At 54.9% G+C, this 12,915-nt stretch overlaps 1 protein-coding gene across 1 annotated transcript in view; it reads left to right on the forward strand.

Moving 5' to 3' along the window:
• LMX1A (LIM homeobox transcription factor 1 alpha) overlaps positions 1 to 12,915 on the forward strand; it is a 29,404-nt gene that overhangs the window by 14,539 nt on the left and 1,950 nt on the right. Inside the window, 6 exon segments of the mRNA XM_040565784.1 lie at positions 9,029 to 9,261; positions 11,718 to 11,887; positions 11,989 to 12,066; positions 12,143 to 12,212; positions 12,317 to 12,371; positions 12,373 to 12,488. Coding sequence (XP_040421718.1) covers positions 9,029 to 9,261; positions 11,718 to 11,887; positions 11,989 to 12,066; positions 12,143 to 12,212; positions 12,317 to 12,371; positions 12,373 to 12,488 — 722 coding nt within the window.

The following is a 12,915-nucleotide window of genomic DNA, read 5'->3' on the forward strand; positions in this document are numbered from 1 at the left end:
CCAGCTCCTCGTGCATCAGGAACCACTTTAATCCCCGTTTGGGTGATAAAACTCCTGCCCCGTCCTGGTGCTGGACTGCTGCACAGCCACAAGCCTCCAGGATTTGTGTGTATTATAGCACCGGTGGGACAAATGGAGCTTCCCTTGACTTGGTCATGCTGTCAGACCTCCAACTGGCCCAGGGCAGGGCTGGGGCACTGGGACACTGGTGTCACAGCAGGGGACACAGTTATGAGGCTGGTGTGAGCGTCTTGAGTCAGGATTTAGCAGGGCTGGGACGCTCAGCCCATTCCTCCCAGCGAGCGCACCCGGTTGCTCATCCTTCGTTATTTTTTGATCTCTCCGGAGTCCCCTTCAGCTCATTTTGCTCCCCCATCCTCTCCAATTTATCATCTCCTGCTAATGTTATTAACATGCTAATTAAGTCCCTAATTGCGATCGCCGATGAAGATGTCAGATAGGGCTGATGCTAACCCTGATCCCTCATGTCGGTCTTTTTCTCTGCTTTCTTCTGCCATCTTTACTCCTCAAGTAAAGCCTCACCGAGATGCAGCTCTGTGTGGTTCATGGAACCCACAGGGCGAAGTCGGTGATGGTCTGTAATGCTGGTGTCACCAAGGGGGGGTCTGGGTGACCCCAAGAGCAGGTCTGACCCCAAGAGCAGGTCTGACCCCAAGAACAGGTTGACCCCAAAGGCAGGACGTCGTGCGCATGGGGAGGTTCAGGAGCAGCATTCGCTACCACGCGCTCTGCCCTCCTGCTGTTCATGCATATCCCCACGTGTCCTGCTATAAATAGGTGGGCAAAGAGACAAATGGAGAAGCACTGGGGGCCAGCACCGTGCTTGCACGTGGGAGAGGTGGTCTTCATCCCGGCCAGCCTCCACCTATTTCTGACCACCGAGCCCCTGGCCACCTCTCAGAGGTGCCACCAAGAAGCGGTGGCTGTCCCGAGGCCGCTGCGTGATGTGGGAGATGCCCGGGGAGCTGTCATGTGGCTCTTGACCGATTGCGAGTAAATCAAGGGTCAGGAGCTTGACTGCTCGCCAAGAAACCCAAAGGGATGAAATACAGCCTCTGCGCTGCCTCTCCCAGCAAACAGCACGTGGGCTGAAATCCGCTGGGTAAATTTATGCGCTGCGAATTGTTCGCCCAGCTGTGGCGGAGGGCCGGCGGGACCCACGGGGAGCTGAGCACCATCTGTGGTGGGCATGCCACTGGTGCTGACCTTCATGGGGCTCGGGGACGGGGCTTGGGGGCCGGTGGTGCCGCGGTGACGTTTCCTCGGGGATGTCACCGGTAGGAGGGGATGCGCTCGGTGCACGGGAGGGGGATTGGGGCTGCCCTACACGGACATGGTGGGTGCCAGGCGCCATGCCGTCGCCCCCCTCCTTGGTGTCCCCGCTGTGCCTTGGCCTTGGGCTGTGAATTTTGGCACAGGCAGGACAGATTTAGCAGTGTGCTCCCAACGCACACGGCCGCCGCAGCACCTCCGCCTGTGCCGGCATGGCTCCTGCAGGATCGGCTTATGTGCAGACAGACCCTAAAAGAGTTAAAAAAATAAAAAAAAACCCACACATCTTCCAGCTTTCAGGAATGAGAAGTTGGAAGGGCAGGCAGGAGAAGCGTACCCGTCCCCTGCTGCCCAAAACCACCTGCCTGTCACATGCCAGGCAGAAAAAAAAAAACAACACTAAAAGGAGCACCTGAGTTCTGGGGGGTTGTGGGGTCTTACCCCACACCTGTCCCAAATTGGTGTGTTTGGTGTTTCAGGGAAAGAAATGGGGTTTCTGATACTCTGTTGGGTGGGTGGTTTTGGGGGTTAACAGATTTAATCTACCCAGACACATTTGTTATTGCTCTTGGGGGTGTTTGTAATCTCTGTTGGTCGCAACCATTAGGTTCCAGAGTGAACAGCAGCATGAGGTATTTTACACGTCTCAGGCTGGCTGTCACACATCGGGAGCCATGAAGGGACATCACAGCATCAATTTAATGCCCTTCAAAGTTTTTGCTTTGCGACCAGAAGGACGGGCAATGTCCTTTTTGCTGGTGCCTTACAGAGGCGGTAGTGAGGGGAAGGTGCTGCTGGGGGCTCGCACAGCCCTGTCACTGCCCCTCTGTGGTCTCCCAGCCCACTGAACGCATCCAGCACATCCCCACGGTGCGTTTTGGGGCCAGGAGAGCCTCCTCGTGCACGGCCGAAGGCGCCGAGCCGCCTCCATGAGGGGCCAGCAGCTAATTGGTACAACCAATATTTGTTTTGCAAACGCAATTGGAGGGAGGGAGGGATTGCGAGAGCCAGAAATTCAATTGACCTGTAAAAAACAGATACTGTGTAAAGGGAATCCTTTCCCTGCCAAGCAAATATTTAGAAAGGAGAAGCAATAAAATGAATAAGCAACAAAGTAATATCCTGCCTCGCCGGCCGCCGGAGGCTGCTGGGAAGGGCTGCGATAACCCAGAGCAAACGAGAGGCAGGAACCTGTTTCCTAGAGAAAGTGTGTTTGCTTTTGCAGCCTAATATAATTATTTAATTACATTACATAAATATATATAAAGTATATAAAATATACAATTATAGGTTGTATGTTATTAAATATTATATGGTGTGTTATATAGCAAGTAAAGGAAGGGAACTGATTTCACGGGGAAGCCCCTTTAGCTTGGTTTGGAGCCCCCCGAGCACCTTCCCCCCGTGATGGGCGCTGACCCTCTGGTTGGTATCCAGGTCTGGGGCTGCTTCTCATGCACTGACATCTCTTATAGCCTTTATTTTGGCATTTATGGCTGCTGAGGCCAACTTGAAATGCAGCTGCTGCACAGAAATCACAAAGATTTGGATTTGCATGGGCGTAATATTGAATTTTTGGGAGGCTGTTGGCTGAAAACAGACTATCCCTGCTCCCTGACTTCTCCAAACCAAGGAGCAAAAAGCTCTAAGGAAGAAAGTGAATTGTAACCACTCAGTACTGCAATTTTCCGGGGGTTTCATCCTGTTTAGCACAAGGCTGTGCTCCTCCAGGATGCTCAGTGCCTCCAGGGAGATGATGCCCAGACAGGGCAGGGCTGCCCAGCCCAAACCACAAAGCTGCTCTGGCTTTTGGCAGATGGGGTGTGATTTGGGAGCGGGTTGCTGCAGGGTCTCTGCCCCTGCCCTGCTCTGCCTGCAGGATGCGAGCGAAGGATTTGTTTTTCTTGCGAGCATCCCTGCAGGAGAGGGCTGCAACACGAGATTGGGGCGGGGGTGGGGGGGGAAAGATGGCTTAAATTTAACGTCTCTTCAGATGGATATTTCCATTCATTCCAGAGCATATTCCTCTGGCATTTCCAGCACGCTCTTTTACACGGGTAGTCACCAAACTGCGCCGAACCACATGTTACAGTGCTCTCTAGTGCACGCAGCTATGAATGAAGGATGCCTCTTTGGAGACACCTCGATGTGCGCCGCAGCTTCGGCCCCGCAGCCGCCTCACTGGCCTCACCACAACAGCTGCTTTCCATTGAAAAAATGTTGGAAAAACAAAAAAAAAACAGCCCCAACATCACCGCGACAACACGCACGGGCGATGTTCGTGCAAAACGCTTTTGGAAATGCAAGATCCAAAACCAGCACGTGGAAATGCAAGATATAGCCACGCCGGGAGGCTGATAACAGTTTGCTGAGCCAGTCCGAAGCAGCTGGCCTCTATTTTGGGCTTAGCTGATTCTGTTTAGATTTCATCCAGCCGAGCGGTTTTTACAGCCGCCGGAGCGTTGGGAAGCGCCCGGCAGCGCAACAGGATATTGGCTACCCGCGAGTGCGCGCTTGCCCCTAAAATCCCCGTGAATTTTAAGTGCCTTTTTTTTTCTTCCTTTTCTTTCTTTTTTTTTTTTTAATTAACCTTCCTTTTGAAATTCTGAGCAGAAAATAGAAAGCATTTCTTTCCTTTTTTTTTTTTATTATTTTTTTCTCCCCATTTTTTTCTATTTTCATTCTTTATCACGGGAGTTTTGTGAAAGATGCAGGGAAAAAAAAAAAGAAAGATGTAGGAAATGTGGTGTGATGCAGGGGGGCATAGCCTAACCCAAAAGGGATTGGAAACGGCTCCTACCCCCACGGTGGCACAGCATGCCGAAAAAGCAGTGGGGGTGTAAAAAATCCCCACGGGGCAGGAAAACAAGCTCTCAGGGGGGTCAGCCAGAATTCCTGTTTCTTGGAAAGCAAAAAAAAAAAAAAAAAGTTTCAAGATAATCACATTTTAGTCTGCAAAATGAGTGGCACGAGCAGCGCCTGTCACCCTGCCCGCTTACAAAGCCGGCCGAATACGGCTGCTGGTGGCAGTGGTGCATCCTCCCGCTTCTGGTGACTTTGCTTTTCCATCATTTGCCTCCCCATTAATCTCGGTACAAACAAAGGCTCTGAAGAGACAAGCTGAAAAGCTCCTGGGGGTACGTTTAAATCAGTCCTTTCTAATAATGTCTGTCGACCTCTCCGTGGAAGCGCTGCTCCCCTAGGAAAGGACACGGAGCCGCGGCAGCGTGCTGAAATATGGTGGGGTGTAATTAATTCTGACCTCTGGCTCCCGCTCGCTCCTTCTCAATATTAAATTTGACTAGTGATATTGTGGTTTTTCAATTATGCTTGTTTTCTTGGGGGCATGGGGGAGGGGGCTGGAAATTCAGCTCGGTGGGCGGCCGTGCTGCAGAGCTGCCGTGATGTGGGCTGGTGGGGGCAACGTCCCTGGATTGTGTCCATCAGGATGCTTTTGGGTTTGGGCACCAAGTTGTGTGTCCCCCTGCTCCCCGTGTCTCTCCTGCCTGCAAAACCAATGGATTGAGGTGTTTGATGGGGCCAGCACCCTGCGTGATGCTACAGGCTATTACGGAGGAGGGGTCCCCAAAAATCAGCATTGCATTGCAGAAACTCAGGGGTGGGTTTGCCAAAGGCCTTGGCTTTTTGGGGTCCTTGTCCCCAGCTGCCTGGGGGCCAGTCTGCACCCGGGGGGCTCACAGGAATGCCCAGGGGCAGCATTGCTCCTGCAGCCCCATTGCTACATCCCCTCGTAGCATCAGAGGCTGCATCCCACCAGCAGGAAGAAGAGGGGCTGGAGCCGGGGGTTGGGGGGGGAGGAGAAGGGAAATTAAACCAAAAAAAAAAAAAAAAAAGGGAAACGGCACTTGCTGCAAAGCGAGTGAATTCTCCAATAAACCCGAATCTGCTGAGAATACATTTTACAAACATGCAGCTAAGTTGGCCGCTTTTGTTTGGGCGTTTGTTAAGCATTAACTAAAGAATGCCATGGTCCAGCCTGCTCGGTGTGAAATCTAATTCTCCCCCTTTCTGGAGCCATGGCATGGAGTGCTCAATTTTTTTCTCTCTGTAGGACTGCAGCCTTCTGGTACTCCAGCCAAAAACCACTCATATTTTAGCAAGCTTAGCCCGGGCGCCGTTGCCAGGCAGTAAAGCGAACACTTGTCTGCCTCGGGGGGAGGGAGCCAGGAGACGGGGAAGGGTCAGGGGACAGCCCAGGGGCGTCCCCAACATGGCACGGAGAGCTGGGGCTTGTGGGGAGGGGGTGCGTGGGATGGGGTGGGTGAGCACCACTGCTGCTCCCCTGACACCCCTTGGTTTGGGGACCAAAACTGGTCCTGGTGCGCCCAGGTGGCACCAGGACAGCAGCTACGTCCCAGCCCAGCCCCGGGGGCTGGATGCGTGGTTGACAGCGACTGGCATTTTTCCATGTCCCCGGTGCTGCAGTCCCCCGTTCCGACGGGTGACAGTGAGGGAAGGCGACCGGGTGCCAGGACATCTCAATTGGCGGCGCCGAGCCCCGCCGCTGGCATCCCCCTGTGTCCCTCGCATAGAGCGGGACCGCTGGCTTGTCCCGTTGTCCCCACGCACCCGTTGCCTCTCGGAGAAGCCGGGTTGGGCGAATGTGTCATTGTGCCTGCTGGGAGGCTTCTCCTGCCCTAGGGATGGCCCCTGGGGCAGGAGATGGCCGGGGATGGCAGCGCAGAAGCTGCAAGGAGCATCCTGGGAGCAGCAAACCCATCCATGGTGCAGCCTGGCAAGCACTGGGACTCCAACATCTCCACCTCAGGAAGAGCCACGCCGAAACAAACCTCTGCAGCGTTTTGGATTTGTCCGTCAGTATTTAATATCGCCATCCCTGAACCCCCGCCACCCCCCGGGGGCTCCACGGGCCCCGTTTGTATGCGGCGCACGCAGGCGGCCGGGAGACAGACAGCAGCCGGGAAGCGCCCGTCAATCACGGCCCCTTTCATTGTGTCACCTCCGCATAAAGGGAGAAAGAGGGGGAGGCAGGCACTCCCCGGCCCCCATCCTCTGCTCCGACAGCCCCATGGGAAAGCATCTGACAGGGATGGGGAGCACCTGGACCAAGGACGTGGGACACAGGACGCAGGATGCACGATGCTCTGCCCCACGGGTGGCTTCGGCCACGTGTCGAAAACTGCCAGCTTTCAGTGATGCTGCGAGGATGGGGAAGCCAGAAGCAGAAGACCGAGATGTTTTTCTCTGGGAATAGGAAATGAAAAGTTGGATTTTGTCTCAGAAGAAGAGGGGGTGCCTTTAATGTCATCTCGCTCTCTTGGGGATCTTCAGGCAGAAAAGGTTTTGATTCTGGAAATGGCAAATATTTTCTTTAAATATTTTCTTGAAACACACCGCCAACACCTTTCTGTTTCAAAACTGGAGACTGTCATTTCAAAAAGGACCTATTATTGTTTTTTTTAAATTGCTTTTAATACAGATTAATCAATAGAGGAAAGAGAACGCTCAGAAAATCAGAAACAAAGGATCACGTGCAGTGATAAAAATCGCTTACATCACCACATCCTTGTTCCAACTCTCCCTAAGTGAAATATTTTCCAAAATTTATAAATACTCACTGCCAATTTTGCTGAGGCTTTTACCAAGCTACCAGGGTGTCCTGCCCCTGTGCCTGGCGGCATCACACACGATGAGACAGAGCCACAGGCTGCCATTTAGCTATGAACCCCACGCTGCGGAGGAGGCTGAAGATCCGGGGTGGGGGAAAACACTCTCGTGCATCTTGCTCAGGCTCTAACGGGGAATTCATTGCTGGGGCTGGAAGGGAATCTTCCTGCAGCCCCACCTTGGGCTGGGACACCTTTGGTCTGTCCCATTGCTCCTTGGGTGGGCTGCAATATTCGATGCCTGTGGCTTTTGAGATTTTGTGCTGAGCAGGAGGTGTTGTGGGGGTCTCTCCGTCTCACACTGCGCAGGATGGAGCAGGGAAAGGTGCCCCATCTGTTCAGCGTCCCTTAATGGGAGCACTTTGGGAACTGTCCTTTATCCAGGGCCCTATGCACAGCCTTAAGTGTCCGATATCAGGCACCCATCTACCCAAACCTCACACCTTCCTGTTTTGCAGAGTGCTGAACACTTTGAGCTTAGACAAATGCTCTCTTCAGTGGGTGCTGATGTGCCTAATTGGCATGGCTTTGTTGCTTTCTAATCGGTGCACTGAAAACAGATATTTGGGGCACATTCATTCGCGAAGATTAGACAGCACTAACTGAGTAGCTCATCGGTGTTTTATTACTGAAAACACTCAGCAGTCCCACCAGGTAGGGCTTAAACTTTATTTAAGCAGGATGAGAACGCGTTGCCCCCTGCCTACAAATTGCCTTCACTTTGCCACGAAGGAGATGTAACAAAAGACACAGCAGAAATGCGCGGCACTGACACAGGCCGCGTTCCTCCGGGCTGCAAAAAGAAAAGAGGACCCAGGGTGAAGGATGAAGTCGATACATTTTGGGACTCTTGGGGGATGCCTCCAGGGCACAAAGATATGAGCGTGCCTCGCTCTGCCCCCTGCCTTCTTGTTTTATGTGCTATCAAGCTCATATAAACGTCAGTATATAAAGCTTTTTATTTTTTTCCCCCTTTTTCAGATGATTTTGCTGTGAAGCTGTTGCATACATCTGTTCCTCTCCTTATTGCAACAGGGCTGACTCAGCACTTTGCATTTCCTATGCCTTTTTTTTTGGTAACTGTCCCAAAAAATCAGGGTTGAAAATGTTGTGCTCGGAGGCTCCGGGCAGGCAGGTCCATGCCCTGGGATAACTCAGGGGTGAGGGAGCCGGGCAGAGGACACTGAGCATCCAGCACTGCTTGAATTATTTAACCAGAGCTTGATGCCTTTTTTTTCATTAAAAACAATAAAATACTTCAGCTATGGACAGCAAGCCTGAAGAACTTCAGCAAAGCAGCAGTGTGAGCTGCCTGTGCAGGTCCCCCGGGCAAGGCACCCAACGGGGACCAGGGGGTGACCAGGGCTGGGAGCAGCGCTGGGACCCGGGGATGCTCGCAGATAACCCCCGCAGGATGTGTGCTGACTTCTGCCTCCTCTTTCTGGGCCAAAGTCATTAAGGCAGGGGAATAATAATGTCCAGTTCCCACAGATACTTAGGACGAGGCTGGGTAAACAGCGATTTTTTTTCTCTTTATGGGATCCAAGCCAAAAGCACGGATATTGGGGATGGTGAAGACGTTCTGCTTTGGTACCTCCAAAAATCAATACTGGGGGAAGCATCATGCTCATGTCAAGCAGGTTTGGCGCCAGGTCCTTCCAAGCCCTCTCAAGCCAGAATTATTATTAGTATCATTATCCTAAACCTCCTGTAGGTGGTGTGTCCCACATCCCGTGCTGGTAGCCGGGCTCTTGGGTTTGATGCCTGTTTGCCCCTGGTCATTGGGGTCTTCATCCTTTGGCTGTATTTGTGGTTCACCAAAAATGCCAGCATTGACCCAAACCAGCATCCACTTTTGGCACAGGGCAAGCCTGCAGCCCGCTCCTGGTCACCGTGGGGAGCCAGCACCATCCTGTGCCTCCCCTTGGCACATCCAAAGCACAGCAGCGGTGACAAATCCCCCGTGTGCTGATGCCCCCCAGCCCCACCACTGGTCCCCAGGGTGCCCCAACACCATGCCACCCCCCAGCTGCAGCCGTGGCACCTCGGGGCATCCCAGCGGGTCTCCCCTTGCTTTCCCCATGCAGGTTGTTCGCGGTGAAGTGCGCCGGGTGCCTGGAGACCATCGCGCCCAGTGAGCTGGTGATGCGCGCCCAGAAGAGCGTCTACCACCTGCGCTGCTTCTGCTGCTGCGTCTGCGAGCGGCGCCTGCAGAAGGGCGACGAGTTTGTGCTGAAGGAGGGGCAGCTGCTCTGTAAGGGCGACTACGAGAAGGAGCGGGAGCTGCTGAGCTTGGTGAGCCCGGCTCTGTCGGATTCTGGTAAGGGGCCGCCCGCGCCCGGCGCAGCATCGCCCCGACCCGCTGCTCCTGCTCCAGGGTCCGTGGTGGGAAGGGAAAAGGCAGACCCAGAGTGGGGATGCTGCGGGGATAGGGAAGGGGGTGGCATCCCTGGGGTGTCATTTTTTGGGGGGGTCTTTCTGGTTGTTAATGAGGGCAGGTTGCCCAGAGCATCAGATAAGCGTTTAAATCCAAATGTGCATTTGATGCAAGTCTGAATGGTTCCCGGGAAGACGAATTTAGGAGAAAACCCAGCAAAATGGGAAATGAGCTGTGAGCAGAAATTGCTGTCGTAATGGTATCCCTGAAGATGGTGTTGGCACTTCCCAAATCACACTCTTCACCAAAAAAAAAACAAAAAAAAAAAACATTATCACAGGAAAATCTGCTTTGCAGAGGGAAGAATTTACCTCTGAACGGGGAGGACAGGGATGGTTTCAGTGGGGACGGAGCAGGAATTGCCCCAGGTCTTTAATATCATGATCCTCCGCAGCCAGAGCCTAGAAAAAAAAATAATAAAGCCTTCCTACAAATAGCAGCGATGGTAACAAAAAGTAAAAAGCAGCGGGGCTGTTGTGCTGGGAGCCCTGGGAAAGTGCAGCCGGGAGACGCCGTTCTGCCTTGTGGGAGATGCAAATCCTTCCAGTTAAAATAGGAACCAAGGAGGAAACGTCGTGCAGGAAAAGGATTGAATCGGTCTCTGGTCCCACAGCATTTTGGGTTTATTCCTACTGGGGGAAAAGGGCAGTTTGGGAAAGGTTGGGGAGCTTTTTCTCCCCAGCGACTCGTCGGCCTGCGGCCAGCCCCACTTCCAGCGCCTCTGGCCAAGCCGAGGGCTTTAATAGCAGAAATCCCTGGGGAAAAACGCATATTTTGGTGGAAGCTCCGGGCGGAGGGATGCAGAGGGACAGTGCAGGAGTCACAAGGGCAGCACAACCCCTTGGCTGGTGGGGAACCCAGAGCAAATCCCCGGCACCCCTGGTCCAGGTGCACATCCAGAGCCATGGCTTTGCCCCCTGCACCCCATGTCCCCCAACATATCCATGTCCCCGCTGGGGTGCCAGCCCGTCTGCCCTCCACCAGTGATGTGAGCCTCCAGCCTCTCCTGGCCCCCCTGCCTCCCTCCCCCAGCCTCCACGCACACCAAAGGCCACTTTATGAGAAAGCGCCGATAAAAAGCCAGCCATATGTTGCCCGTAATCTCCCCAACCCTCGCTTCAATTACTGCCTCCCCCGAGCCCCCCCTCCCGGCGCAGCCTAAGCAAACAAGCCCCTCTGAAAGAGGACCCCGGTTTCCAATTAAAAGCGTCCTAACATTTCTCCTCTCCCTAAATCCTCCCAGGCGAGGAATGTCCTGGCCCCGCTGCGGCCCGCGCTGGCCCCCCGTACCGGCGGGTCGGGCTGGGGGCACGCACAATGTCCCCTGCCCCGGCCCCTTCCCGGGTGACGTCAGGGGCAGCCCCAGACAGTCATTAATTTCCCCCCCTCGTTTGGGTGAAGGCTTGAAAGGGAGAGTTAATTAAAAGTAATACCCCGCCAAATCCGGCTCCACTTCTTCTTTGACACACGGAGGGATTTGGGGAGCAGGTGTTGGGGGGGATGGCGAGGAGGGGGGGGATGCTTGGAGTGGGTTTTCCCCCTTCCCAGAGCATGGTGATGTGGTTTTGGGCATCATTTGCTTGATCTGGAGAGGCTCTGGCTCCCCCAGCTGAGTTCATTGCATCCTGGACTGGGGGAGTATTTGGGTGGGCACCCCAAACCAGGCACCTCACTGCCTCCACCAGTGCATGCCTCCCTCCCAACATTCATAAAACCTCTTGCCCTCCACCAAAAAAACTCAGCTCGTGGCAACTCGTGTCTGGGTCCGAAAAGGCTGCTGAAACACCCATGATGCTGGGAGCTGTGCAGACGGCATGCCCACAGGAGCAGCATCCCTCCTCCCTGCTCCGGGGTAGCACCGCGTGCCGAGCGGGTGTTTTTGGGGACGTCTTGCTGTACCACCATGGGCAGGGTGTCCCCAGATGCTGAGCCCAGGAGAGGTCCCAGAAAACAGCCGTGACCGGACAGCATCCCCGCTCCTCCGCAGGCAGCACTGCCCCCTCCTGCCCTGCATCCACCCATCCATCCCGGGGACACGGCAGCCCTGAAACGGGACCCAGGCCAAGCTCAACCTTGCAACCCGCTGTGCATTGCGTGGCCTCGAACACAGCTTCGGTAGCAATTACCAGACAGAGTGAGCTTTCTGCAAAGGGCTCTGAGTGATTTACGGCTTGTGAGAGGGAAGGATGCGTGCCGGCCAGCCTGCACTGCACCCTCCGTGCCAGTTCAGTGAGCAAGGCCATCGCTGTGGCGGTGCCAAGGTGGGTGAGGAGGATAACAAGGAGGATAACAAGACCTCACTCTTGGTCCTTTTTTTTTTTTAAACCCCCTCCCCCAAGGCAAAAGTGATGATGAAGACAGCATCTGCAAAATGGGCCCGGCCTCAGGGAAGGGATCCGAGGAGGGGAAGGACCACAAGCGGCCCAAGCGGCCCCGCACCATCCTGACCACGCAGCAGCGGAGGGCATTCAAGGCGTCCTTCGAGGTCTCCTCCAAGCCCTGCAGGAAGGTACGGGGTGGTCTGGAGGCTGGTCAAGGGCTCTTCCCCCTCCTAAAGTCTCCCCCAAAGCCATGTGAGGCCCACTGAGATGTTGTCCTCCCTCCTTCTAGGTGCGGGAGACGCTGGCAGCTGAGACGGGTCTGAGCGTCCGCGTGGTGCAGGTCTGGTTCCAGAACCAGAGAGCAAAGGTGGGTGCTGGGGCCCCCTCCCAACCCCTCCTGTGGCCGTGCCGCCACCCCCTGTTTTTCCCTTCTTCTCGTCCAGATGAAGAAGCTGGCTAGGAGGCAGCAGCAGCAGCAGCAGGACCAGCAAAACACACAGCGCCTGAGCTCAGGTACCCAGCTCTCCACATCTCCCCCCGCCCCAAATGCCCTCTCCAGGCTTCCCAAGCCTCCCCCTCCAAAAAAGCCTCTCTGATGGCTCGTTCTTGTCTTCCAGCCCAGCCCAACGGCGGTGGCAGCGGGGGGCTGGAGGGGCTCATGAACCCCTACACTGCTCTGCCCCCCCCCGCAACAGCTCCTGGGCATGGAGCAGGGCGTCTACAGCTCCGACCCCTTCCGGCAAGGGCTCACCCCGCCACAGATGCCTGGAGACCACATGCACCCCTACGGTAAGGCTGCAGAAAGGGGCATGTCTGCAACCCCACCGGGGCTTTTTTCTTGCCCTTTCTCTGTCAAAATGAGGGCTGCGTGATGGGGGTGCAGCAAGTACTGGGCAGGCGGCAGCCCCTGCTCCCCTAAATCCTTACACTGCAGAAGTGGGGGCACCAAGGTGGCCAGCACCATGAAAGCATCCCATTGAGAAGCTGGAGCCAAGTGGAGCAGAAAGCAAGCTCTGAAGGTCCGGTGGGAAAATTAGGAGTGCCACATCCTCCCTGGTGGTGCCACCACCTCTCCAATGGTGCCACAACCTCTCCAGCGGTGCCACCACCTCTCCAAAGCGCCACCCCATATGATGTACAGCACCCTCTTCCCCGAGGTGTGCCAGCGTCCCCAAACCATCTCAGTGGGCTCTCAGGGACATGGTGGAAGAGGAGA

Source organism: Cygnus olor, chromosome 8, assembly GCF_009769625.2.
Source record: "Cygnus olor isolate bCygOlo1 chromosome 8, bCygOlo1.pri.v2, whole genome shotgun sequence".
Classification (NCBI taxonomy): domain Eukaryota; kingdom Metazoa; phylum Chordata; class Aves; order Anseriformes; family Anatidae; genus Cygnus; species Cygnus olor.